This window comes from Anguilla anguilla, chromosome 1, assembly GCF_013347855.1.
Source record: "Anguilla anguilla isolate fAngAng1 chromosome 1, fAngAng1.pri, whole genome shotgun sequence".
Taxonomy (NCBI): Eukaryota; Metazoa; Chordata; class Actinopteri; order Anguilliformes; family Anguillidae; genus Anguilla; species Anguilla anguilla.
The window spans coordinates 41,483,952-41,507,941 of NC_049201.1; the positions used below are offsets into that span (position 1 = coordinate 41,483,952).

The 23,990-nt window shown below is 39.5% G+C and overlaps 2 protein-coding genes across 3 annotated transcripts in view; both read right to left on the bottom strand.

The window, feature by feature from the left end:
- LOC118209191 (programmed cell death 6-interacting protein-like) overlaps window positions 1–13,029 on the bottom strand; it is a 28,830-nt gene extending 15,801 nt beyond the window's left edge. The window contains exons 1-5 of the mRNA XM_035384353.1: window positions 12,721–13,029; window positions 5,317–5,371; window positions 3,520–3,589; window positions 448–575; window positions 37–190 (exon numbers count right to left, since the gene is read on the bottom strand). Of these exons, the coding sequence (XP_035240244.1) occupies window positions 37–190; window positions 448–575; window positions 3,520–3,589; window positions 5,317–5,371; window positions 12,721–12,926 (613 nt within the window). The 5' untranslated portion in view covers window positions 12,927–13,029. The remainder of the gene's footprint in view (window positions 1–36; window positions 191–447; window positions 576–3,519; window positions 3,590–5,316; window positions 5,372–12,720) is intronic.
- A 5,056-nt stretch (window positions 13,030–18,085) lies between these two features.
- The window catches only part of LOC118234153 (upstream-binding protein 1-like), a 45,220-nt gene continuing 39,315 nt past the window's right edge, over window positions 18,086–23,990 (bottom strand). For both annotated transcript variants that reach the window (XM_035430549.1, XM_035430538.1), the window contains 4 exons: window positions 23,484–23,605; window positions 22,421–22,563; window positions 20,585–20,636; window positions 18,086–20,033 (listed from right to left, as the gene is read on the bottom strand). In XM_035430549.1, the coding sequence (XP_035286440.1) occupies window positions 19,996–20,033; window positions 20,585–20,636; window positions 22,421–22,563; window positions 23,484–23,605 (355 nt within the window). In that variant the 3' untranslated portion in view covers window positions 18,086–19,995. The remainder of the gene's footprint in view (window positions 20,034–20,584; window positions 20,637–22,420; window positions 22,564–23,483; window positions 23,606–23,990) is intronic.

Genomic DNA, 23,990 nt, shown 5'->3' on the forward strand with positions numbered 1-23,990 from the left:
TGTCTCTATCTCCATGGTGACAGTGGTAGCCAGTACCTGCAGTGGCTTTGAGGAAGAACACCTCCTGAGCTTGGGCCAGCATGATGTGACTCAGTGCACTGGTGGTGTCCGGAGAGATGTCAACAGTGGGCTCCTGGCTCAGGGCTGAGAGAACGGTGTCCCTGATGTGACAAAAGGCGCCGCTGGCCAGCTAGGAATGACAGAAGCAGAGAGAAACTGAACCATGGCCATGTGAGCAAACACCCCTATACCCAACTGGAAACGAGGGGAGCGGAATGAGAGAGAGTGTGTGAGGAAGCAGTTGGGGTTTACGGATATACAGTATAGCTGAGTGAGTGCGTTATCTTTGGAACAATGTCACAGGCTTTCCTGGCTGTAGTCAGCAGCTGCTCTAAATGACAGTGATGCCAGTGTTCTGCCAGTAAGAAGAGGAGCAGGAAGACTGACCTGGTAGAGTTTTGCTGCTGTTTTCCGTCCCTCGTCATTGCCCAGGTTCTGTTCGGACGCGATCTGACTAGCCAGAGCTCCCACATTGAACAGCACACACGTCTTCTCATAGCTGACGTTGGCCAGGGCTGCCAGAAACAGCATGCATCACAGTCAAAGCAAGCAACACTTTAAATTAATCACCAGCATAAAGACAGCAGGCTTGCACTATGCTGAAGATGGTGCATATAGATTTCTTTGAGGAGTCGTTTGATTCTACTCTATCATAGGTTTGCTGTGTTAATTCCACCCATCCATACCAGCACCATTCCCAAATGGAAATGGATTCTGCAAAAGTTAGTTTTAGCAGTTTTCTAGCTAAAAAAATGTTACTGGCAAGAAAATGCATTCATGTTGGTGATCTGTGCTTTATGGAGCATCAAGTGAACCAGTAAGCAATGGAGGGAAGTGTTTTGCCAGGGTTTGATGATGCACTGTAAAAATAAACAGCAGCAATGTTTCCAGTGAAAAACCATTTAATCAAATGAAAAAACTGCATAAATCCCGTTATTTAACAGTATATATTCTGTTATTTTATGGGATGACCATTCAATAATGAGTTATTGCCGTTATTCTACATAACTTTGACAGCGATTTTTATAAACATTTTCCCATAAAAATAAAGTTTTTTGCAGTGTGGGAACAAAGTCCACTCAGTAGTGCAACGGTAAACATAAAAATAGCAGTTTTCTGTATCTGCTTGCTTTTGTGATAATCATTAAATCAATCTAGAAGCAATTTTACTGAACCCTATTAGCCAATACTGCATAGATAATTCTTTGTTTAGTTAATGAGAGATTGTGATTTGACTTATTGAATCTTTGACAGTGACCTGAAACTCCCTGGGAATACTAATTAACAGTTTGCTCAAAGGAGGAATGTTTCATATACAATCTTTCAGAAAGTCAAAAGGCATAAAATGTATGGCCTTGTGATTGCCACCTGTCACAGTGCACAAACCTGGTTTATCCAGTTTGCCGTGAGACACAGCTTTGACACAGCAGGGCAATGAAGCAGAAGAACACAGGTGCCTTTCCTGTCGGTTATCTGCTGCATGCCTAGAGCCAACCAGCTGAGGAGGAGAAACCATCTCCTCCTTACCTGACTAGCTGTAGGCCTAGCTAATACAGGCCTAATACTGGCCTGTATTGTCAACTCCCTGTAGGGCTGGGTCCGGTTCTGACACGGTATTGCAGCACTGTTCTAGGACCAGGGGCTCTGGCTCTTCTGCATTTTTCACATTTTTTTAATTATGAGAACAAAGCGGTCAGGTGACAAAAAGGAGACAAATAAAAATGCTACAAGCAAAACAGCCAGCAGAGCATTTGCTCAATCAGTGTAATCCCAAACTGTAGCTTAGCTAAAAATGGATTTTGAACACACTCACACACACACAATTATTACATGTGGGGATCACCAGACAAATTTCCTGAAATCTCTACGTTGTATGTCGGTCTATTTATCAAATAATTATCTGGTGTCATTTTTATGAAAAAATGTCTACATGTCCTTACGTTCCTTGTAAATCAAGACTAAATTAGCAATAGACAACTATGACAAAAGCAACACTAAGCAGGATTTTAAATCAATGTCAGCAGTACTGGTTGTCTACAAGAATAGTAAGAATCTTCTGAATTTCCATGGTATGAACCAAGACAACCAATCTCCACAACTACCAAAGCAACAAGCTATTTAAGAACTATAAATAACAACAACGATCAGTATCAATGCCTGGGGCTCACAACTTTAAAACAGCATGCATTAGGAACATAAGCACCATGTCCTAGTTATCATGCTGTTGGTTTGCTTATCAGGGAAACTAACTGTTCACAGTAACTCGGGATTGACTACTTGAATATTAATTTTAAATGAGTGTAGATAAGAGTGTAGATATTTTTTCATCACATCCCTACTATGAAACAGAAGATACCACTGTCCCATTTGGTACTGTGTAGCAATACAAATGAGACAAGACCTATATAGCTTGAATTTTTTCAGAAACTGCCAAAAATGAATCATATCATGAAAAATATGCAGCACAGTTATTGCTTTCCATATGAACTTTTCATATATAGCAAGTGGGGAAAATTTAATCTTTAAAATGTATTTTTTTGCTATGTTGAAATAAAACCAACTATAACAGATTTGAATCAAGCATGAGGATAATGCCGTTACTGGTAATTACTGTGACAGTCAGGTGATACAAAACTTTTGGCTCGGACCCACACACTATAGAGACATCCTATCCGTCATATTCAGTTTTTACACAGCTACCTTGCAGTCATAATCATATCAAACAGCAAGAGAGAAATATTTATTTTCTGTGGGCTCACAATGGCATTTTTGAGAAAGTGAGCTGGTGGACTTCAGTTTTGAATTAAGCTGAGGGACAGTATCACAAATTCCAGAGTAAAATGTGCTCCAAAGTAAAAAAATAAATAAATAAATAAATAAAAAACTGCATCAAAGTTATAGAATATTTATTTGAGTAAAAAGAGTAAAAATGAAAAAGTATAGTCATGAAGCACTTTAAAACAGGTGTGGTAGCCATTAAGAGCAGTGGCTGGCCACTGTCACAGCAATTAGACAGATCTACACCTTTCGGGAACAAATGTTGTTTGCACAGTTCAGATTTTTTTAAATGAATAATATTCCACGTTAATTCTTATTTCACTACACTTGCAATATCATTAAATGTTGAAATCTACTCTTATGTTTCACTCTTATTCACTCTTATGCTTGTCTCAGCTCCTTTATAAGGATGTCCTCTATGCAGCTTTTACATGACAGTTTATTTTACTGTTAGCTAGGTTTGGAGCCAATCTAAAATACTTTTAATTTTTTTTGCATACTGGTCCAGCTGCAGCTAAAGGTGCTGAGAAGAAACCACAGCCAGCCAGGTGTAGCGAAATCAACATAAATGTTTAAAATGCATTTAAATTAATTGAAAATTGCATAAGAAATTAAGTAGAATCTTAATAACGTGATTCAGTTTACTCTGTGGCAGGACAAACATATGGGACAAATACTTACCCAGCTTAGCAGGGCCACTAAACAGAGATCCTTTATCAAAAGCATCTTTCCATGTGAATGTCAAGCACAGCTGCAAAACAGGGTAACAGTTCTCTGTTAGTCTTTGAAATGTGTTCAGACCCTCCTTCCTAGGGACACCCCTCAACAATAGCACCCTGAAAATCTGACAAGGGAAAATCTGACTCATCTAACTACATTTAGCTCACAGGTGGGTTTACAGGATCTCACAGTACAGTAACACACATAAATTATTCTTAGACATAAACATAAATGTGTCAATGGCATGGGATTATATCATGCAGTGTGGTCTCTAAGTATTTAGACAGTGACATTTATACTGGGAGACCAGTATTTATTGTTTAAGCTTTGCACTCAAGCATACTGGATTTGAAATGAAACAATTAATATAATGTTAAAGTGCAGACTGTCAGCTTTAATTTGAGGGTATTTACCGGTACATCCATATCTGGTGATCCGTGGAGGAATTACAACCCTTTTTATACATAGGCCACCCCATTTTAGGGGACCAGAAGTAATGGGACAGTTGGCTGCTTAGCCATTTGTTGGCCAACCGTGTGTTGTTGCATCATTAGCTCATGAACAAAAAGGTCTACAGTTGATTCTAGATGTGGCATTTGCATTTGAAGTGTGTTGTGGTTGTTTCCCAATATCAGGACCAAATAAGTGATAATGCCAGTAAAGTAGGCCTTCATGAGGCTCAGAAATCAGAATAAATCAATCAGAGACATAGCCAAAACACTGGGTGTGTCAAAATCAACTGTTTGATCCATTGTTAAGAAGCAAGAATGTGCTGGTGAGATCAGCAGTAGAGAACAACCTGGTAGTCCAGGAAAGACCACAGTATGGGATGATGGAAGTATAAAGGAAAACACCTTTTCAACTATTGAACAGATCAAGAACACTTCTTAGGATGTAGGCATTGATGTGTCAAAGACTAGCATAAAGAAGTATATACCAGTATAACCTCAGAGTTCACCCCAAGATGCAAAACACTTGTAAGCCTCAAGAACAGAACAGCTAGATTAGAGTTTGCTTAAAAGCACATTAAAAGAGTATTGATCTATACCAAAGTATTTGCAACCAAGGGCCAAATATGTCTTTATTTAATTTGTCCAATTACTTATGGTCCCCTAAAATGGGGGGGGGGGGATTTTATTGAAACAGGACATGGATATAAATACAGCAAATCAGAGATGACTGCATACAGTTTAACCTCATATTCATTGTTTCATTTCAAATCCAATGTGCTATAATAGAGCCAAAACAACAAAAATTGTGTCACTGTCCAAATACTTGGGACACTGTCATTCAGTGTACGCCAGCCATATGGTCTAACCCTATATATTGTGTTCTTCAATATAGTGTTTTGTTGACGAAGTACAGAAAGACGTTTCAGTCAATATGAAAGTTCTTTTTTTTTTTTTTTTTTTACAAAATTTGCAATCTTGTGATAGGCACAAAATTTGATTATATTGTAATTTACAAAACATTCTACATGTATAACACACTGTATGATATAATATATTAATTGTATTTTCAATTAAAATTTCATCCAATATAAATACTGATGTTCAACCAATTTTGTTAATGATAAATCCATTGTACATGTTACCCCTTTGAATTCCTTATTGGATATCCGTCATTGACCCCTAAACTGTAAATCACTGTAAATGATTTCTGTTTGTATTTGGTCAGGAGAAACAAACATGAATGTGAAATATGTGCAGTCAACATATTTTTCTAATGTCTTTTTTGTTTTTAGAAAATATCCAATACCTGGTTTTCTGAGAAGGGGAATTTTGGTTCAGCAGCACAAAGCTGATCATAGTACCTGGAAGACAAAAGAACAGTCCATGCTCATATCATAAATAACTTGACACATTAAAAAAGCCAGAAGATTGAATTTGAGTTTCTTCAGATAGTGCACTTACCTGCAGGTATTACAATAATTAAGCAAGCAAAATGTTGATTGTTGCAGTTGCCTTGGCTCTGGTGGATAACCACAAAATTAATTTACTTTTCTGTACACAACTAAATAAAAAGTGTTTTTTATATGATAAGTTGACGATGAAATTATATCTGAAGTAATGCACTGTCACATGCACAGCTCAAACTTAATAATCAACAACTATGTTGAGTCACATTTCACTATATATTAGTACTTATGTGGCAGGGCTTGGTTTGCGGGAGGAATTCAGGGCAATTAGAGGGCCAGTTCATTCCCTCTCAGTGTGTAGAACACTGGTGATGTGGTCATTACTGGTGTCACCACAACATGCCAGTAAGCAGGGGTTAAATTTGGGGTGGATGGCATCCACCCACCTTTGGTAAATAAATAAATAATTCTGACCGGCAGTTTTACAAATAACTATGACAATCCAGTCCAGCATTTTTCGTATGCTCCAGTCCATGTGTTCCCTCTAGCCAGTTACTCGCTCAACCAATCAAAAATCCGAAGAAAAAAAACTCAGGAGGAACAGTCGTTTATATAGACAGGCACAGAAAGAAAAATATTGTTGATTGTCTTGATTGTTGGGAAGTGGACGCGGTAGGTAATTTCATTAACATGTAATTTCATCTATGCAACATAAAGAGAGATGAATAAACAGCCCCCACGAATGCCGGCTATTATTAACAGCAACTTTGATTGCTTGAGCAAAATCAGCAGGTTGCTGGTCAGAACTATATCAGCTAACCTAGGATTGAATATTTCCCACATACATAACGTTTTATTTTGTTTCAGTTCGACAGTTTAAGAAAGATGGATAAACGAGGAAGAAAGGGAGGACAAAAGAGGAGGATGACCGATTATTTTTGTGGGTAAAAAAATTCTCAGCATTAATGACACTCAAGAAACTTGAAATATTTTATGTAAAAGTTTGCATCAATAGTATACATTCTTTTTAAAACATTGTTTTCCTGAATTACAGTTATGTGCACAATACATTAGAGATACAACTATTTTGAGCTGAGACATTCATTGGTTTGTACCTTTTTTCACCCACCTCCCACCAGATCTCAGGGTCCACCCACCTCCCAAATCCCAATTTAACCCCTGCCAGTAAGACTATCCAGGAAAAGGGAGACAGGACATTATATCTCCTTAATTTGTGCTGTGAAAGATTCCTTTCCTAATCCTTAGAGTTCAAACACATAGCCTACTATACTTATTTATTCGTTCACCTTCATGCAACCATAAAGTTCCCATTTCATCTTATTACATTTCACTTCTAAACATATTTTTTAATGAGACAACATTATGCAACAGCAACGGTCACTTAATAAAATACAACCTAGACATGTATTTAAATGTCAACCTATTAAATTGAAACATAACACATAAATCCAAATCCCAACTAGTGAATACAAATACAACTAGACACACCAAACGAATATGTTAAACTTTCGAACGACAAAAATTTTGACAAAATATATTTTATTGTGTGGTTACGCCCTTTTAACAGTTAATATGCTGTTGTCAACAGTAGCCCTTAGTGGTAAACTGAGCAAGAGGTATACTGAACAAGTTCCATGTCTGTGTGAAAACTTGCAAAATTATCAATGAAGGCAGCGCAGAGAAGGTGGCACAATGGTGGCTCTTCTTCCTAGCCCTCCTGCAAACCAATTGTTCAAACCCTTCTGACTGCGGATAAATGTCTCCCTCCTATTTCCCCTGATGAAGTCCTAAAATTTGTCAACCTATTACCTGCCCTCTTGACATGATTCCTTCCTCCCTCCTCCAGACTATTGCTCCCGGCTTCCTTCCTCTCCTCACCACCATCATCCACTTCTCCCTTGTATCTGGCTGTGTTCCAACTACCTCCTACCTCCTGGAGTTACTGCTCTTCTCAAGAAGCCTTCCCTCGATCCATGTCATTTCAAAAATGACTATTATCACTCCTTTTCTTTCCAAAGTACCTACATGCACTGTTTCCAAACAACTTTCTAAATTTCTCTCGCAAAAGAACCTGGGAATCTCTGGGCCTGGGCTCTCATAGTTCTCTCTAGTCCTACCTGTCAGGCCATACTTATCAGGTATCATGACGGGTGTCTCTGTCTTCACCACAGACCCTGTCAACAGGGGTTCCCCAGGGCTCTGTCCTGAGCCCTCTCCTCTTCTTCCTCTACACCAGATGGCTTGGATCAGTCATCACATCTTACAACTTCTACCATTGCTTATGCTGATGACATTCAACTCTCTCTTTCCCATCACCTGACACTCAGGTGACAACACTGAGCTGCTTTTTTCCCCTGGAAAATCCTGCGCTCTGCACGACCTCTCAATCTCCACTGAAAACACCTCAGTGAGTCCTGCCCAGATTGCAGATGTGGTTTACATGGCCTCCATGGCCTGCCATAATGTGATCCTGCAGGTTTGCATTCTACAACTGAATCAACTGAATCAAAAGATCCTTCCTCAGTAAAGAAGCTGTCCAGTTCCTGGTTCAAGCGCGAGTCAACTCCCACCGGGACTACTGCCACTCCCTCCTGGCCGGGTTCCCATAGCACCCTCCCCAGTCCATAACACCACAGCTCACCTCGTTTTCAACCTCCCCAAATTTTCCCAATTCCACCCTCATCGTGCATTCCCACCACTGGCTTCCAATGGCTGTACACATCAAATTCAAAGCTCTGATATTGGCATGCAAGGCTGCTAAAGGAACTGTACCTCCACACCTCTAGACCATGGTCCAACCCAACACCCCAACCAGTTGTCTACACTCTGCCGTCTCTGGTGAATACCCATCGCTTCAGGAAATACTCCCCCCCCTCCACCCTGATTCCCATTCCCCTCTTCCACATCTTCCTCCATCTACCCTATATTCCCCTAACCCAAAACATAATTTCTCTATCTTCCTTTCCACATGTTAATTCCAGGGATAAAGGAGTACCCATCGCTGGGGTGTTATGGCCCAACCATTACACTTTTCATTCATTGCTACTTGGGATGTTGGTGATTTTCAAATCTAGGCCTTTACTTTGTTTGCACTCATTGTCAAGTCACTCTGGATAAAAGCATCAGCTAAATGCCTGAAATATAATGCAATATAATGTAGCAAAACAAAAAAAGGAAATTTATACACTGCAGCACCTTCTAGTTCTGCAGGTATACTAAACACAGTGGCAGTTTCTCAGCAGAGAAATATTCTACACTTGTTACCCACTTTTTCATGAGTGTGGGGCAATCCCTCTGTAAGGAAAAAGAGAGATACATAGATGCTTGATTCCCAATCTCCATGTGACCCTTCAAAGCACAAATAAGTAGCTGTCTTTAAACATTTTAAATAGGTACTACTTTACCAAAACATTTTGTTGTCCTAGTTGAAAATCAGTTAAATCTTTCTCACATCACTAGTCCAGTCCCTAGAATACTTTGAGAATGACAAGACAAAAGAGGGAATGGCCATAAAACCTAATACTAAGCAGAATTCAAGATACAGCACCACCTCTCCAGCTTTATGCAGGCTTTTGTATGTACCTTCATGTTAAAGAAAATTTCAGCGATTAGGATTTAGTGATACAGTGACAACAATGATCAAACTATCATTAATGTATCATGGGTTTCTATGCCACAGAGGAAACTGCAATAGAACACATATCTGAGTTATTAGCTTATGTTACAGTCCCGAGAAAAAGTTTTGGTCCCTTCCTGATTCCCTCTATTACTGCATATCTGTCACGCTGAATGGTTTCAGATCTTTAGACAAAATGTAATACTAGACAAAGGGAAACACAATAGACATTTTTTAATAATTTCATTTATTTAATGAAATCATTTTCCTTTATTTAAAAATGGGGCAAACACTTTTTCATGGCACTCTATATACACATCGCTTGAGGCCCATGCATCCTACTTATAGAAAACAATATTTGCCTATGAGAGCTGGTGTAGCCTATGGGAGCTTATGTAGCCTATGTCCGCCTGCCATCCACATTGAGAATGCAAACACTCCTCATGCGGCTCCATTCCACAGCCTTTCTGTGACTTGGTCACTCTGTGAGAAAATGGTAGGAGCACTGTTAAATTTAATTTAAACGTGGCCATAAATCCAACTAGCTAGATACAGCATACACATTTAGCAATATTTCTAATGCTTTTTAAACACACCATAATTTATTTTCAGTTATCCGTTTTATAGGTTTGTGTTGTATTATCTAACATGATTTCTTTCTAATCCAGTTTGCACTTCTGCAGTTTGCACTTGTCCTGCAAAACAAGCTAATCTAGGTAGGGAGCAATCTAAAGTCACTGATTGCAAGTAGGCTATAGTAAACCTGACGGAATCTTTCTTTGCCACCAGTAAGGTCAGAGACCAGAACATGCAGAGAGGAAGGTAAGACATGAGATACTACTGAAATGCAAACCGTGGTAACACAAAATGACTGGGAAAATGACTTACTGGCAAAACGTCTTGTTATTGCATACAAAACCAATGCTAACCTTAAAATAAATATACATGTAGGCATATATTACCTTTACTCAGTTTGTACAATATACTAAATGTTTACCAGACTGTGGTGTGAAGGAAATCACAGCATTGATTTATATTTGTACTTGTATTCGTATTCACATTTTAAAACCTTTTAACACTAATTTAAAACATGCATGCCTTTTAATAACAAACAGCATTAAGTTCATTTTGACAAGTTCATATTATTAAATGAACATTTTCTCATATGAAACTATTTACATTACAGTGTTATGACAAGTCACTAATCAAAATTTTGTCATTATTGCATTTTATAATTAAAAAAAAAAACTTATAAAATGCCATAATTGCCTTGCATAATAAGAGCTATCTTCTAGGCTAGTACAAACTAAATTTTTTTCAGCTTCAATTTTTGTATGAGATCAAATACATACAGTAAGTTTAAAACAAAATATGCAGACAGCCAACTGTGTTTTGTTCCCCAAATATTTAGTGTTATTAAAATAAGTATAAATTAAATATATATATATAACTCATCATGCAATGCTGCAGTCCAGACAATCCAACAATCCAAACTTCACAAAACAAGTAGGCTATGTGTATCAAAATATCAAAACCACACAAGATCCATAAACTATCATCAAACTTTTATAACACACTACCCATTTTTCCTTTATTTTCCGTTCCCCTTAATTGACTTCTTCCAGCAGACTAAGGCACTTCTATCCCTTCTGTAGGACTGGCTCTGGCTGTGTAATAGTCATTACAGCACTTGCCCCAAAGCAAATGAGAACAAGCGCGGCAGACATATGACCCCAATCCTTATAACACTGTCACACTGTTCACTGTCCAAATACCAGCTAGCATGAAGCCAGTGCAATGAGCACAGGTGGAGCAGTGCATTCTGGGATATGAGAGTAAAACAGGCCTAACAAGGTTAGGAAAACAACAAAATACAAAATAATTTCAAACAAGGGAGCTTCTCAATATGGATACACCTTAAGGCAAAGGTACCATATATATGAAAATGAAAAATTCTGCCAGAACCATTTTTGTCATACAGCAGCACTGCATTCTTTCATGCACTAAAGGGACCCAAGCAGCAGATAATTCAGACATGAGGCTTATTTCCATGACTCCGCACAACAGTGTTAGACTGTTTTTGGTCAGGCAGCAAGCTGGCCAGCCAAAGCTTCACAATGCTGGCATTCACTACTACACCCAATCATCTGTTTGTGTCTTTAGACTCATGAATTCAGCTGTGTGTGACCTATGCCAGACAAAGTTGAGAGAGGGTGTGGACAAGGCTGAGAGATATTTGTCTGTCCACCTGCCTTCCTCTCTCCTTTCCTTTAAATGTTTTTGCATTTCTTCAATGTAACATTTTGTTCACAGCACACATTTAATATCTTGATTGCCTGGATTAAAACCAGAAAAATGCATCTTTCAGGGTTTAGTTATACTTAAACATCAAGATAGTATGTTATTTATGAATAACTTAATGAAAGTGAAGATGAGACTAACTTCCAATACTGCAAGAGCTAATGCAAGTTGGAACAACATAAGCAAAAGTAGGTGAGGTGACAGTGAAATAATATTCTTTCTCACATGGCAATGACGAATAAATTTGTCACATGGCGATGACTATAAGCCTTTTGACATTGCAGTTCATTTACGCACGCAGACATCTTGAAAGTCAAACTTGTCCCAAAGCGAATTCACATCGGTTAATTAAAACTGGTGTTTTACCGACAGCAAACAGGCCACATAGCAAATTTTTATTTAAGTGTTAATATTATATACAAAACTCATGAGCCTTCTGTAGAGACGGTATTTGGGATTAGGTCAGTTACTGTATGATAGACTCGAAAGTACTACTGTGGCACCGTGACGGTAAATCTGAGTGCGATGTAAACTGCTGGGCTCGCACGTCACAGACGAGTTGGCATCGCTTTTACTGCTATATCCTCACAATGAAACTGAATATTTCATGGAATGTACTTATACAACCTCGTTTATAAGAACTTGTCGTTATGTCATGTCTACCCAAACTGTAGCACGAAACGTTGTCACAGAACCAGAAGCATATCTTACCAAAAATCTGAGAAAGATCTGTATCTGGTTTACCAGTCCTCCAAAACCCAAATAAAATTTTGTATGCCAGCTATAAGAATCATAGGTTACCACGCAAAAAAAGCGTACGTTAGCTGGCTTGCTAAGTAAGATTTTCGGTTGGCCTACATCAAATTACAGTATACACGTAACACGCTCATTGAGTTAAAAGTTATCTTGAAATCAGGAGCGCTGAGTTGTATGGATAAAAATTAGTTCTCAAATTTGTCAGATACGACGAAATGCATGCACAGCCCAAGCCAACGAGCCACTGTGGTGACAGGTAAATTGAGACACTGTCAGCATGACTTAGCTACTGAACAAGTTTCTAATTTTATCGGGCAGTTTCGTTGTCTGTCTAAGCACTGATAAGTAGCAAAGGATACGTTAAGTAATCTACTTCAAAGCCATTATTAGAATTTGAAAACTAAAAGTGTTACTACCTTAGCAAGCAGTTACATAGCTTTCGGACAAAGTTTCACGAACGTATGGCTAATATGATTGTCAGTGTTAACGTTGGTAAGATAGTTCGTTCATTTACGAAAACTGAAACCTCGTGCGTAGCAGCCTATCACGGTCTGCATGTGGTCTCACAGTGGGTATTTTGACAAGTTTCTTATTTCCGGATAGGACCCACCTGAGTAGAATCTCCAAGGACCTCTCGTGTTTGTCCAGCGGCCTCCCCAGAGCACTTTTACGCAACTTGTTCAACTCATCCACTGCACGGATATAGTCGGTCTGGTCTTCACTTACGGCATAAATTGACGTGATAAATTTTGACAATGGTTTCACCAGATCCACATCCTCAGACTTTTTTAATGGGACCGAAATGAACGTGGCCATTTCGCCTCGAAAAATCCAGCTAGTTGACGTTAGGAAGTAAAAAGGCACCGTACGTAAAAGGGAGTTGCACTCCCGAATAACAGCGGGAGTTAACTTCCTGGATAGCTTTATAAACATCAGGCGACGTCGACGTTTTGATGCTTCACGGCATAGATTTCACGTGCTATTGTGGTTTACGCTGTTAAGATTTGCTGGTCGATATTCAAATTCAGTCATTTATAACGTAACTTCGATCAAATATTTGGAGAAAAAAATAGCATTCGGCATATCATGATTTGTGAATTTTTGAGCGTTTATTGGAGGTAACTCTAGCTATGGGCTACATACAGATACAGTAGCTATGCTGGATTAATACTAATCGAGTACGCGTTATTAGTTACACTGCAGATTCAAGGGTTATGGTGACATAATAATATGTCCTCATAATCTGGAAGAAGAGGACCCAGAAATAAAACATTTCACAAGTTTTTAGTGATTTGTGAAACCAATCATTAATTACAAATCATTTTTCTAATACCGTTTGTCAATAGCTATTATAAAAAATATATTATTATTACTATTTTTTATTGTTATTATTTGCTATTTATCAAATTCAGCTATTCATGCTGTTGAACATATTCCGCTAAAATAAGCTGCAACTGTGCAAACTTTTTTCGTATATAATTACTTAATAAATGACATATTAAATTTTTGCAAGCAAAGAGGTGAGGAGATTGGTTAGTTAGATGGAGGGAAGAAGAGACCAATTTTGAGTACCATCAGCATAACAATGATATAGCGAGCCATTGGCAGAGATGAGACAACCAATAGATTTGATTTGGTGTATGGTACATAGAATGTGGCCAACCGCCGACAGACAAGCCATACCGCGTTATGTATGTATTCTGGTGTCCTTGGACACTTTGAAATGGGTGTGCTCAGTTTACACCTGTGTCTCAGTAGTGGGGAGCCCTCAGACTTGTACAACAGGATATATTTTGTATATTATTTTACTGTACTGTACTGGTTGCATCTAAAGTGAAGGAATTTGGTTCTAATTTGGTTTTCCCTGGGGAGAGATAATGCAAGAGCATTTGTGGCAGATTATGGTTGATATGATTAACATATATGGATGAAAATTATTAAACATCATTTGTAATTGAACATCAAGAATTTATTTTTGAAAACATACATTCTTATTTTTTTAAAGCATTTAATAAACAAATAAAAATATATGTGTTATGCATACATTTATGCATGTTAGCACAGTTTAGATAATCACCTGCTTGTTATGAGTTATGATAGTCCACAAACTTGTTGTCACAGTAAGTACAGTGTACAGCTAGTAAAAAAAAAACATTAAAATGTTTACTTTTATTATGTGAATGTTTATTTGCTAGTCGTACACTGGGTAGCTATTAACATAATTTTTAATTTTTAAAGCCTTCTAAATGCAATTTTGTATTTTATCCTTACTTCCTGGCTGGTGTGGTCATGGGGTACTGGAGAATCCCCTCTTGCCAGTTATCCTGTATTGGTTGTTGGTCTGACACCCACTGGGTGGAAGTATTCTGTACTTACGGTGGCAAGTTTGTGGACTAGCATAACTTATAACAAGCAGCTGATACCAATCAACCTAAGCTGTGTTTGCATGTGAGGCCACTGCTGTCTGTGGTCCCAATGGTCCAGAATGCCGTCTAGGCTGTGGCAGTTCTCAGTTCTCACTTCTCATACCACACTCACCATTAAAGATCACACCATAACAGCTCTGACAGTCTATAGTGCAGACTACACCAGTTAGTCTGATTCAGTCTCTTGGCATGAATGTGTGGAAATTTTAGTTTCCAACCTTTCAGACTACAGCACAGTAGCAGATCCAGATCAGTTTCAGCTTGGGGGCTGAGAGCAAGTTTTTATGAAAAAATTGTTATTATTATTATTATTATTATTATTGTTGTTGTTGTTGTTGTGGTGAATAACCTCCACATCAGGGATTGCCCTTGCCCTTGTGAGACACAGGACCTGCTGATTTTGTTTTCAGCTTAATGTCAGCTACCAGTTCAGATGTGATTCACCCATGCATTCTTAAAAATGAGTCAGCACTGGCTGTCAGAGGACCTGATTCACCCTGTCACATTTACAAATGGAAAAATGTAAGAATTAGGCAGAGCAGGCCTTCATAGGACCTCCATTCACCCAGTCACACTGACAAATTATATCATCCTCAAAGGGATCACTGACATGTGCACCTCTTTGTTCTGGGAATAATCTTAAGAATTTTTTCTAACTTTAATGGCTGTCAACATAACATCACATGTTGTGGCGGATTAGTCTGGTTCTCAGGAAAACGGTGTGTTGAAGTAAAACAGTGATTGTGTTCAAACATAATTCTCAGCATTCATATTTCTTCATGTCCTGTCAATAAGCATAAACTTGGCTCTTAATAATACCATTGAAGAAATAATTTTACAGATAATCAGCTAGGACACATTAGGCCTGGAGGTGCAGATTACGCACAAAAATTACAAAATAAAATATTATCAGGTCAGGAATGACACAAAACAAAAGGATAATACATTTTATATATTAAGTCCTATGTATAATTTGTTGTACCTACAGATATAACGAATATCATATAAACAAAACACTAATTTCTGTCTCATCTTTATTAATCAACTCAAAACACTGACAACAATACAGGATGGTGCTGTAAGGAAGTTTACATAAGTGTGGTCCTTATCAGACCTCCAAAAGAAAACAGAATGTTTACTGTGATGGAGTCAACAAGTGTGATAAAGAGACATTGCTCAGTTGCAAAACATCCAATTGGATCAGCATTATGCAAAGCTTAGATTCTCCATAATACAGTGTAATCATGTTTTGTATTGTTGGAAAGCCGATGTCATGAGGAACAAATTGTCTTTGATGGTGGTCCAGGGTTCAAATCCCGGACGAGCCCTAGGGCACATGCTGGTTTTGTCTCGGGTCTGAAAAACATGATGGCATTCTCACAGTGCAAGATCTCTATCTCTGCTATTGCCAGAAATTACTTTCAGATCATGTGAAAGTAAGGTGCAATAGTTTGGGGAGACTCATCAATATGACCACCTACACATATGCATATAGCCATCTCACTACACACTTTTGCATCTGTTTCTTATCATCTTTGCGCATACTGTAAAATAAACTGGATTCACTTTAACCTGGCATTCCTTTCAGACTGTTACTAGCAGTTTCAGGGTCCTAAGAACACAGCATATCTGCACCCCGTAGTCACTCACCTATACACTAGTGCCGTAGCAAGATACACAATTGTATTTATGCAGGCTACACACAGCCTTGAACACTTCTGTTGGTGCTTGGACTCCTGGACTTCTCAGTGTTCCATGGTACCAGAGGGGGGGAAACTATAAGGCGGTTTACAGAAGTGAGCTCCTTATCAGACCTCCCCAAAAAAAAAACAAAAAAAAAAAAAACAGAGAGGCAGCAAGTGTGACAAAGAGACCGTTGCAAACCATCCAACTGAACCATCATTATGTAAAACTTCTGTTCTCCATAATATGGTGCAATTAGGTTTTGTATTGTTGGAAAGCTGATGTCGTGGGGAACAAGTTTGTGTCTCAGGAACAAAGGTTAACCCGGTGTGATATGCTTACAGAGATAGCGCAAGCAGGATCATTGCTGTACTGTTTTGTCATGATTGTGTCTTTATTTGGCTCAGGGTTTTTCCTCGTATACAAATAGAGAAGTGCAATGTTTCGGGAAGACCATTTACACGATTAGCCATTTCACCACTCACATTTTGCACCATTGTATATTGTTATTATTACTGAACACACTGAACAATAAACTGCATTAATTTTAACCAGGCATTCCTCGTTGACTCTTAACACTGCACATCTAGTAGTTTAAGGTTCTAACATTCACATAGATCGCAGGATATCTGAACCTCACCTCACCTCACCTATATACTAGTGTCATAGCAAGAAACATGTATTCATGGAAGTTACACAAGTTAGATAGGAATCCAAATACAGCCACACTACTGGCAGACAGCAGTCTCCTCCATCTATGCATAACTGTTAGCACAGAGGAAAGGTTAAAACACTATTTTTGGGTCAGATAATCAAGATAACATTGAATTAATCCTGTTCCAGTGGCACTGGGTAAGACTACACGGATTCTTTTGGCACTCAGATACTTTGCGATTTGGTCAGTGGAGGGGCTACTTAGTTTTAAAAAATGTACAAAGTAGCCAGCTATATAAAAAGTTGAGGGGATATGTCAACTGGATTCAGAGTGGCATACATACTCAAATGCTACAGTCGCTCTAATCTTCATTGAAACATGGGGTGGGGGCCATGAGCAGCACTATACAGGAAAGAAGGAATAATCAGCAGCACTAAAACCATTTATGCATTATATTCAGAGTATGAATATTGTTTTATTAATGTACACTTCTGTAATTTGACATTGAAACGCACGCCTGAATAAACGCATCTCCATCAGCCTCTCATTGGTCCAAATTTCAGCTGACATTTGCAGGTGGAAATGTCTGTAGGGTGTGGCATTGTAGGGTAACCATGTCTATTATGAGCAGAAATTACTGCATATAATCGACAGCTTTTACATATTTACTACAGCAATGTCTCCAACTAGTGGTTGAACAGCACATTACAGCCAAGCAACAGGTGCTGTCTGCCACCGGAATCTGAAAAACTGCTTATTTCTCTCTTGGTGCTCAGATACGGTTTGTTTTTGTGCCCAGCTCTGTCTGCTGGACATTTCCTCTTTTTTCCCCACTCTTCCTCCCCTTTTGTATTTTTTATTTTCCTGACTTACCTTCCATCCAGTAGAACGAAATGCTTTTGTTTTGCACTCTGAACTCTGTTTATAGATCCTTGCAACACCACACCCTGACCCCGGTGACAGTCACTGGAATGTCACAAGGGTGAATGCGTCATAGCAGTTGACACACTTTAGTATACAGAAACAGGATATTGGCATATCCTAAAATGAATGAGTGGGTATGAAAGCCTTTATAATGAGGTAAAACTGTACAGTGAAGTACAGTGCTGTGTGTGTGTGTGCGTGCGTGTGCGTGTGCGTGTGTGCATGTGTGCATGTACATGTGTATGCGAGAGATCAACTTTTTTTCAGTAAACAAGCACACACAAGAATGAGGAAATGATTTGGATTTACTGTTATTAATCCCAGTACAGGCTAAAATGTGTACATCCCAACACATACTGGTACACAAGAAGCATTGACTGCTACACCTTCATTCAGACACTGTAAAATGCGAGATCACTGTTGGACAACGTCTACAGGAGCAAGAGAACTGGACATGGTGGGTAACATTCAACCTTATCCATTGGGGAGGAATACAGAGCACATGGTGTGTGTGTGTGTGTGTGTGTATCCAGGCAACAGCAGTCCTACGATTACTCCAGCACTAATGGAAACAGTGAGGTGTGACCGTTCCTATCAATTACAAATTCAAACCTCTTAAATTAATTGTTTATTTTCAGTGCACAAAGCTGCCTCTTTTACCAGGGGAGCTTTAAAATTTATATCTTTCCATCACCTCCTCTCTCACATGTCAAAATTACAAAAACGTGCCACCAAGCTGCACTAGAAGAAAACTGAAATGACAAACTACATCAGCCGCTACTACAAGAAATTTAAAAAATCTAGTCAAGTGATTTCAGTTAAAAAATAAAAATACACACAAACATATTTCCCTCTAAACCATCACATCCACTGGGGACTTTAGTTAAGACAGACAGACAATGTTAACAAAACAAGACAAATGAGCGTGCAGGCTAAAATGATAAAGGGGTCTAACAGAGTACAGAAAGATGAGAAGAGAGAAAAGATAGTGGCCTGTCTGTGAAGTCAATGGTGACTCTGTGACTAAGACAGTGTCCCACAAGCTTACAAGCTTTAGACACACAAACAAATTAAACAGCGTGGATCGGTCATTTCCCTATCCATACACCGTACATATGTAAAATATTTTGGTCCCCTTTATTGTCTCTTTCAGCCATTTTTCCTTTTAAACTTGTAATGTCTCCCTTCAGTATTACTGACCCATGGTCATCCTGTGAGTGGAGTTCTGATAAAAAATAAAAGCAATAGCGCTCCAGAAAGCCTATGGCCTATCTTTGCGCTCCTAGTGGTTTGGGTGACTTACTTGACCCGCAAGAAAAAGTCTTAGAGAGACTGTACTGTACATGTACCTATGCAGCTGCTAGCTTTGTGAGAGGGGGCGCTACATGCATGCAGGTGGGGAGAACGGTAAACTTGGCACAAGAGGCACGTCAATTTTCAGTCAGTTCCATAGAACGTGAGAAACAATAAACCAGGCTTTTGGAATCGCTCCCTGGCCTGAGCAACGTGATTCCGTGTAGTCTCAATGCCCCTAGGACCATCCACTGAAGGCAGGTAAACTTCCATTATCGTAGTGCTGGCGTTACCTCACGTACACATCCAGCACGATAAGGTGTCAAATTCAAAGACCAGCAGCACGCGAGTTCAGCGCTAGTGCCGGTAAGAAAAGCCTCCGTAAGTGACTTCCACAGTCACATGTTTTATAAAGGGAAATTACTGGAGCACAGTGGGCAGCCATACAAGCACAACGCGCCTTTAAGAGTTTCTTCTCTTTCCGTCCACCGTGCAGTCAAGAGGCAGACCTGTACGCCTCACTTCCTGCATTGCTTGCTCGGTTCATACAATAGAGATCTCTCTGTCTGAAATTTCAAGTTAGACACAGGCATAGCCCTAACCCTGTGTGTGCAGAGTACTGGCCTTAAACATGAATTAAAGCTGTGCATCAGTGTCATAGTGGAAGCCAGGCTAAATGTCAACAGTGTCCAATCACAGCCATTATTTGCTCACCCGCTCCCCACCCCTTCCCTCCCTCAAAAACTATAAGACACCCAGCTAACCTCTCTAATAGTGTTTTCAATATGAAACAATGTCTACACTTTAGTCAGATTCCAACATTTACTTGGCTCTTCCCAGTGCCATGTTCTTCCTGCAGTTTTTGTCTGGAGGGGGAGAGCTTCTGAAGCCGATCTTCCACTCGTTACTTCAGAATCAAATGGTATCCATCTCCACTCTCGGCTACGATGGAAGACAAACACATTTCACAGCTTCACAACCTTCCACTTGAGCTTAAAATACATTCAGAGAGCCATTATAGAGTAACAGCTGCACACAGAACTAATGCATGTTATGATAGCTTCTACGCCAGTGGTTCTAGAGATGGGTTGGGACCCACAGGTGGGTTGTAAGAGGCCTTGAGGAGGGTCACAGGACACATTAAATAATAAAAACAGAATATATTAACCACTGGCATTCACCCAAGTCAAACATTGGACTTTTTACAGTGCAGAAGCAGTTGTATTGTTAAAAATAAATTCTCTGAAGGTTTGGGAAAGACCGATCAACACAATAATGCTAGAATGATATTGCAGATGAAATGCTTATGGCAAAGCTAAAGATTTTGAAGTGCATTAAATAAACCAATTCTGTAACACTGTATAAGACTTTGTTTTTCTTTTCATTGCAAATTAAAGAAGCAAAAACAAAATATGGAGCAGTGCATTTTAACCCTATTTTGTAAGACTGAAAATTCTAAATGTGTGAGACTGGACAAAAAAGGACAAAAATACCTTTTAATGTGCTGATTAAAAAGCAGCTCTCATCTGGAAGATTGTAAACCATCTGTAAGAAAAAGATTGCATTGAGAACCAATCCAGACATATACTAATATACACCCATACATTTCCACCCATTCTGCAGAGACTCAAGACTGAGCACTTCATTCTCTTTAGCATTTCCCACTGAATGCACATTTGCCCCAGGCTTTCCATGGAATATTCAGAGGCAGTGAAAGCCACATATGAAAGACACTCCTCTCATTCCACTCTGAGCTCAGCTGTAGTCTGCAGTGTGAAACTTAGTGTCTAGAGACACCACACGTTTTGAAAGTGAATTGAAGTCGTCTATACTCTCCTGAATCGGCAATGGGGTTTGCAGCATGAATACGGGCGTGGTTGTAGATGACTGGCCATTCCAAATTAGAGTGGGCATTGGAGAAGCTCAGCCCAAAAAATGAACTAATAAATAAATAAATAAATAAATAAATGTGGTCTAATTTTACACCATAATGGGTGGGCTCCAATGATAATGTAAAGGGAAAACTTGGAAACCTGGAATTAGATTTTTAGTCGAATAAGTACACGAGAGGTCGTAGGGTAGGAGGTCCTGAGGGGATATATCGGTTATTGTGTGCCGAAGGATATTTCTGACACCTGCAGATGTTTTTGACAAACAGCTGGATTCACAATGGCAGGTATGAGGGCCCTTGGGTGTTGCAGTTTAAAGCACTAAAATACATTTCAAACAATTCTAAAAGCAGCTTGTACAGCAACATTGTTTCCAGAGGATGAACATGTGAAGAGATTCATTTTACAGCATTTAGCCACAATTATAAACTGAAAAATACAATTTTTTAGAGTACTTCTTTCCTTCTCAGTTCTCAAGCACACACAAGATCCTCACTCCATGACCTGTGCAGTAATGTTGATATAGGAGGCCACATCACAATTTCCTTGAGGTGTCACGTTGCATGAGCCATAGGAAATAGTTATTGCACGCACAGCAATAAAAACACAAAAATCGTCTGGAGGCAAACCTTTGCCATGTGACCCAATAGCTGTGGAATGTAGTCAAACTGGAAAGGTGTCCACCCAACAATTAGTGACATAAGCAAATGCAGCGTGGGAACACAAATTCTGCTGAAGCTAATTACTTACCATCGTGCTACCACACGGTTGCTCAGGTTACGGTTTATGGAGACATAACGAATTATTTTTGTCCATCATAATTACTCACTTTCTACTGGCAGCACTAGCTTCTAAAATGTGTGCTGCTGGAGTGTACAAACACAAATCTGTGATTTATAGGGCAGCCACAAAATCATATATATATATATATATATATATATATATAAGTGGAAGATGTGAAACAATATTGGGCTTGCTGCAGTGACATTTATTACACAGCTAGGAATCATCTCAGGAAGGTATGTGGGAAAATATGCGCATTCCTCCTCTTTGTATTTATTGAGAGAGCTACTTTCTCAAAAACATTCTTTAAGAATCCTATTAAATTGTGACCGTCTGACTGTGTTAAATGGACAGAGTGAACAGGAATTTGGCGAGGTGAGAAGGATGTTGACAGGGCAAGTGGGGAACTGACGGAGTGGGCAGAAGGTTGAGACAACGGCAGTATAATGGATAAGGAAGTTGTATAAAAGCTGTATATACATCCAGCTGTATACATGGATGCATTTGCTACTGCATCCACACAATGCTACTGTATGTAAAAGTAGTGCAAGTCGCTCTGGTTAAGAGCGTCTGCTAAATGCCTGTAATGTGAGAAGGAGCAGGAAGCTGAGAGAGCAGGTTGCAGGTAAGAGGCTGTCAGAGCGTGTGGGCCCTCACCTGGTCACTGAGGAGGATGTGAATGCCAGCAGGACCCTTGCGGAACACCTGGTTGACCTGGTCCAGGGAGATGCTGACGACGGACGCAATCTTGCGAGTCAGCTCCAACGCGGTCATATCCTCCAAGTAGAGGGCATGATAAACTGCAGGCACACAGGTATATTCAGGGTTTAACTAAACAACCCAAAGACAGCACCCTTAATGCTTTACTGTAGGGCTGACCTCAGTGGATACATGTGTAGTGGTGTACTGTATATAGCGCTCTTGCTGTGTTGCTTAGTGGTATACTTTATATTGTGCTGTTGTGTAGAGGGGTACCATATATTGCACTTCTGCAATGTTGTGTAGTGATGTACCGTATGTGCTATTGCTGTGTTGTTTAGTGGAATATTGTATATTGCACTGTTGTGTAGAGGTGTACCATATAATGCACTTCCGCAATGTTGTGTAGTGGTGTACCATATACTGCGCTGTTGCAGTGTTGTGTAGTGGTATACCGTATATTGCATAGTTGCCATGTTGTGTAGTGGTGTACCATATATTGTGTAGTTGCAGTGTTGTGTAGTGGTGTACCATATATTGCGTAGTTGCAGGGTTTTGTAGTGCTGTATCTTCTATTGCGCTGTTGCTGTGTTGTGTATTGGCGTACCATATATTTCGCTGTTGCCGTGTTGTGTAGTGGTGTACCGTATACTTCGCAGTTGCAGTGTTGTATAGCGCTGTATCTTCTATTGCGCTGTTGCTGTTGTGTATTGGTGTACCGTATATTGTGCCGTTGCAGTGTTGTATAGTGCTGTATCTTCTATTGCGCTGTTGCTGTTGTGTATTGGTGTATCGTATATTGTCCTGTTGCTGTGTTGTGCAGTGGTATACTGTATATTGCACTGTTGCTGTGTTGTGTAGTGGTGTACCGTATACTCCGCAGTTGCAGTGTTGTGTAGTGGTGTACCGTATACTCCGCAGTTGCAGTGTTGTGTATTGGTGTACCGTATACTCCGCAGTTGCAGTGTTGTGTGGTGATGTACCGTGTATTGCACTGCTGCTGTGATGTGTAGTGGTGTACCGTAAATTGCGCTGTTGCTGTGTTCTCCACTCTCACTGTCGCAGGATCCCTCGAGCGGTGCAGCGCTCTTAGTCTGCACCGTGTCCTGGCACACATACACAGTCAGACGAGGCCGCACAGACCTGCACCAACATCAACAACCATTAAATCGCAGTCACACGCAAGAGACAACACTACACAGGGTTAGAGGATAGAGCTTCAGAGAGCTACTTAGAATACAAACAGCCAAGGTCATACATTTGGCAGTGCATACTTTTAGAACACAAAAGACTTTGCTACTGTTCTGTTGCCCACCTGCGAGTTATCTAAAACATACACATTAAACCCTCCTGCCACTTAGAAGTTGTTTCAGGGTTTTTGAAGTTGAAAATATTCCCTCCTCAAAAAACTACCACGTGCATTCAAAAGAACAGCTGTTTAAATACAAGAAGCTATTGCTTTTATACTTTCCCCTCCTTTTTCTCCTAACATGGAATGGCCAGTCATATTCATTATCAGTCATTTCTA